The 5,616-nt window shown below is 32.2% G+C and overlaps 1 protein-coding gene across 1 annotated transcript; it reads right to left on the bottom strand.

The window, feature by feature from the left end:
* Window positions 1–386: 386 nt before the first annotated feature.
* On the bottom strand, window positions 387–3,941 carry LOC126844965 (cathepsin B-like). Its single transcript, XM_050583501.1, has 6 exons — window positions 3,743–3,941; window positions 1,973–2,191; window positions 1,656–1,856; window positions 905–1,052; window positions 729–839; window positions 387–661 (listed from the first exon to the last, which is right to left on the bottom strand). Exons 1-6 carry the CDS (start codon window positions 3,860–3,862, stop codon window positions 453–455), a joined length of 1,008 nt encoding a protein of 335 aa, XP_050439458.1. The 5' UTR covers window positions 3,863–3,941; the 3' UTR covers window positions 387–452.
* Window positions 3,942–5,616: the final 1,675 nt, after the last annotated feature.

Genomic DNA, 5,616 nt, shown 5'->3' with positions numbered 1-5,616 from the left:
GAGTAATAGTTTTTCTCTCATAAGATAACGTTTTTTTGTAAAAATCTGAATTTTTTAATTACTGTTACTAATTTGTAAAACTGTAAAAAACGTATCCCCAAACACATTATGAACCAGTTCGACTATTTTTCAGAATTCAACTTAAGCGAGCGTAATTTTAGAGTTGAGAAATATATCATATTTATTTCTATGTTCTTTCTATGTTCTATCTTTTAAATAAAAAAGATAAACACTGACTGCAATTTTTGGATCATTATATTTTGTGAAAACTATCTCTACATCTAAATATAATGGTGTACTCGTGAATCGAGCGTTACTTATTGGTTGGTCGTGTTAATAGATAGGTGTAGGTAGAAATTCAATAATAAATAAGTTCAATAATAAAATAGTTTTGCAATAATAATGTAATTTTGTATTAAGCACAAAACAAATTCATGAAAGTATGTATTTTTTTAGTATCTTGGTACACCTGCTGTTGTTGAATTGTCGATTCCACATTCATTGCTTCCTCTAAGGATCTTGAACGTTCCATTATCACCCCATTGGGTGTTCCACGAGTTAACCATAAGCCAGTAGGGGGTTCCTAGATAGTATCCCCATCCAATCATTTTGACGGCATGTCCTCCCAAGTATGTAGCGTTCTCCGTCTTCACGTAGACGCCTTTGGGTATAACATTTTCCCGATGAGTGCAACGGTCAGATTTTTGAAAATTATTTTTGTCTCTTACCCTCTTTGTAATGAATGAAATCGTCGTAGACGTCAAAGGCTGCTGCGACCGGACCGTACGTTAATATGTCTTTTTGAATGGTGTTGGGTGTCAGGTAGTACGCGTCTCTGGCTGTAACAAACACAAACAGTTGGAAAAATGAAAATCAAATAATAATAATTGTGCTCGAATATTACTGTAGACGTGGTCATTCTTGTAATCGATGTTGCTGTCTCCGTAACACTCTTTGGTGCATCTGTGGTTTTTTTCGGCCGGTTGGTCCTTGCACGTGTTTTGTCCTTCATCGTCTTCCTCGCACGGTGGCACTCTGTACGGTTGGCATCCCTGTGGCGCACACAAATAGAAAACAGATCGGTCGTGTTAGTTATAGACACGAATTAAGATATCAGGATAGGCGATAGCCAACGGAGTATGATAAACCATTGTTTGATCGGGATCAGAAATGATTGAAAAATGTCCAAAAGCTGTGTTTACCTATGTTTATTTTTTTAGACTTGTGGATAAAATTCAGTTGATGTAGCATATGTATATAGTTTATTAGTCAAATCTAGATTATTTGATTTCGCACCTACGCTGAAACCTACTTGCACATAATACTATATTGCCTTATTAATTCAACTTACAGAGAGCGACACAAAGCTATCCGTTTTATCATATTTGCCGTCGGATAACCATATTATCTTTTATCGTCGTATAAACGTTTTGGGGGACACCTTATCATAAGCTATCCAGTTATCATAATTTGTTGTTATAGGTATGAAGTCTGTCTCACAAAAGAACGGGACTGCGCAAAATTAAAAAGTTTATCCCCGATTCCTGTGTGCGCACGCGAATACGGTTGAAGATGCGTTTTCGTTTATGGGCAGTCCCGTTGTTTTGTGAAACAGACTATACTCGAATAATAATTCATCGTCGACCAAATCTCACCTCGTCCGTGCCGTAGTCTCCTCCAGTGACAATGCCATGACGACTAAAATATTTCCAGGCCTGTATGGGGTACCCGCCGTTACATCCAAATCCACACAACCGACAACAGAAAGCCAGTTCTTCGGCCGACAGCATTTCGTTGAATTTGGCGTCAGTGGCTACGCACATTCGGTCGGAAAACGCGCTGGTAGTGGCCAACGCCTGCGATAAACGCGCCAATATTAAATTTAAACCATATTATTTATTGTACTCGGTCCACAATGCATTTTGAACAGTACATTGCATGGCATCAATAGTATTTATAATGACATAATTACCCAACAGCTGCCGCATTTTCCTTGATCACGGATGTGACCGATCGTTTTACAGTGTCTCCACTTTTTCCTCGCGTCGAACGTTCTAGGAATGTAATGGTAATTGGCATAATTCTTATCTTCGGATTTAACCGGACCGTTAACCGTCAGTCCTACGTCTCTCGCTCCCAGCATACTCTTAATTTGCTCAACGGAAATGTCCGAAGGGAAATTTCTGCCAGCCTAAAAATAAAAATTAACTAATTACCAAATTACTACTGGTTATTTTTTTACTTTGATTTCTACGTTATTGTCAATGGCTTCTCGGTAGCGCACAACAGTAATGCGATAAAACTTATAAGTATATATAAGTATATGGTAGATATCATTGATAGCTTCATGATACGTATAATTTAAGTGATAGTTAAGAGATTCTTTTACTAATTGTGTTTAGATACTGGGGCTAAATAGTTAAAATTTTATGTTTTAACTTTATACGCCATTTAAAAATACAAGGTATTTTTGCCAAATCATTTTAAATTACGAAAATTTAAAACCCGAAATACTTTGTGTTTTACATCAATGTTAAAATATTTTACAGAATAGTGAAGTACTAATTTTTTTTTCTGTACTTTATGATTTATTTATTATTCAAGGAAAATTAAAAACTGTGTTTTTTATAGTATTTTAAAAATGTTTTGGCACCAAATAAAAATATTTTATAAGTCATAAACAAATAAATAGAAAAAGAGTGTTGCAAAAGCATTTCAAAATGGTAAGTAAAGCGGCACATTACACGCATTTCTTTAATTAATATTTTATAAGCAACTTAAATTGTATAAAATGAACAAAATACACCATTAGTTAAAACAGATTTGTTTTAATTTACTTAAGAATGAATATCGTATTAATATAAACAATTTTATTAAATATTTCACTAAAGTTTTAAGCATTGCATACTTCATAAATTATTTACAGTGCAATGTTTTAATATATCAGTCAATATTTCATTTTGAACAAAACACGTTGAACAGTTCACTATTGATAACTTATTTTAAGGGTTGTATTAATATATTTTTTATTTACACGAATCCGTGTATATGTTAATCAATAGAACGTAAAAATGTTGAAAATAAAGCTACCTAACATATTTAGACATAATAATTATAACAATGTCTTAGAAATACATACACTAAGAGTAAATAAATTATGTATGCATTAATTAGCGCTTAAGCAACTCAATTCCTAAAATAGTTCTTTCCTCATGTATAATACTATTTTCACGATATATTTACAAATGTCATTTAATTTTTAGAATCCTAAAAGAAAATTTAGCTTGATTAAATGTTAATTAGTCATTTTTAAGTTTATAAGACTTTAGTGTTTTATTATGTAATTTACGGACGTGCTGATGTTAATTTAGAGAAACTTAAAAAATAATTGTAGATACATAAACTGTACATTATATGCCATAACATGATATTATCTACAATGTCTTGTATTGATAATAGTTACAAAATCAAAAATTTCATAATATGCCTATTTTGGAGACCTTCTATAATTGTCCCCATTTCCTACATTCCCTAAAAGCACCGGTTAAGGTATGGAAGCGACCAAGAAGTTTTCGTTATCTTCACGGCATAAAATAGGATGTCAATATAAGTTTGGATTCCAATCCTTATTGTAGGAAAATAATGGGATCGCTCCATTATATACCCCAACACCTAGTAATTTTAGGGTTGCTACAATTAAAAATAATGTGGCAAAATAATTCATTAAAAAATGTATGTATACCTTCCATGTTGTAGCTTCAGCATTTATCTGATCAATGTAATCGTCCGACAGAAAATGTGATTGTTCGGTTTGATAAACACTAAACAAAACAACCGACAGCAAAATTATAATTCTAGACATAGTTAAATCGAAAATAATGTATTCAATTAAACAAAACTGGAAACCTCCGTTCTTGTTGATAGAAAGGTATAAGAATAATGGTAAATGAAACTGTTGCCTTATATATATACACCGTAGGGCGGCTTAAAATGGTGGGCTTACGATATGTCTGAGAATGAGCTCTTGAGTATAACTGATTACTGATAAAGATTTTTTTTTTATATTTGTTCAGAAATGGGCAATGTGTAGTACTATTGAACAATTTATTTAATTTATAATTTTAGCTTCGATGCGTTGCTGAGATGCTATTGTTTTTACAATGATGTTTTTTTTATTCTTTTTTTGTGTCTGTACCCACGATATCTTTTAAGCTACTGAACCGATTTCTTCATGTAGAAACTGTATAGATACCTTATTGGACCAAATATTTAAAATGTCACCCCTTTCCCATCAAAATCGAAATAATTACCAAACAAAATTATACTTATGGTAAACGTTACAACCCAAACCATTATCATAAACCTTTTCACCTTTAAGGGGTGGAAACTTCTTCTTCGTTTTAGGTGAAGTCTTAGGATTTAAGGTTTGAAAGTTATACCTATACTTCTAATTCTTCACGCAAAGTATTTAGGAGTTTGGTCTGAAAATTAGACCGATGGTCTATAGTTCCATTATAGAGATCTATAATGGAACTATAACATATATAATTTTCTCAAAAATCTGTAGTCAAACTTTACAGTATTGAGTGCTCATATGCATTGTAAAAATTATCTGGACATTAAACATTTTAAGAAAAATCCAAAAAAAGAGAAAATGTTGACTAAACATTGACCGTAGTAAATTTCCAGATTGCATATTCATCATGAAATGCTTTTATAGATATTTGTATTCTTATCTGTGAACACTGGACCTCCCTTAATTACTTACTAGCTACTACTACTACTTACTACTCACTACTAGTTTGAACACTAATACTATCCACAGATTCGCATCGAAGTGTTAATTTAAAAGTGATTTTATCACTTTCAGTTATAATAATTCCTGTAGACCTATGACCTCCTCGTTCCCACTATGCCTCAAACCCCAGTGTACTGGCTTTTTTTAATGTTTCATAAAATACATTATTCAATTATGTTTGATTTTTAATAACTACTAGAATTAAAAATTGAACTAAAATTTAAATGTTTTCAAACAAATTTTTCTAGTAATCATATATATTATTTTTAACAGGATATCCAAAAACTATAAAAGAGTAATTTTTAAATTTTTTAGTGTAACACAATTATAGATGATTTATACTATACAGTTTCTTTCTTAAAGATGAAGCTACGGTTCTTTGGAAAATGATGGCCATTGGTACACTTTAATTACCATTTCGAAATGCTTTTGTAATACTCTTTTCTGTTTATTTGGTGATAAAATATTTTTAATTTAATATAAAAAACACAATTTTTAATGTTCCTTGAATAATAAACAAATAACAAAGTAGAGAAAAAAAATGTACCATTCAAAAAGACGTTAAGGCGTACGGTCTGGTCGGAGCAACCTTTGACGTCTTCGAGGATTTCATCCATTGCAAATTTGGGTAAGTGACAAAAATAATTGCCAAATTATCTGAAAATTATCTCGAAAATGTTATAGCCGCAGGCGTCTACGCGAAGTTATTTAACGCTACATACTTGGGAGGACATGCCGTCAAAATGATTGGATGGGGATACGAACTAGGAATCCCCTACTGACTATTAGTCAACTCGTGGAACACACAATAAGGTGAT

The sequence above is a fragment of the Adelges cooleyi genome, unplaced genomic scaffold, assembly GCF_023614345.1.
Source record: "Adelges cooleyi isolate 19-005CV unplaced genomic scaffold, UGA_ACOO_1.1 ACOO_flye_CR_arks_rails_tigmint_CR_PRNA_651, whole genome shotgun sequence".
NCBI lineage: Eukaryota > Metazoa > Arthropoda > Insecta > Hemiptera > Adelgidae > Adelges > Adelges cooleyi.
The sequence above is the reverse complement of the archived record's forward strand: the minus strand, read 5'-3'. Positions and strand labels throughout refer to the sequence as shown.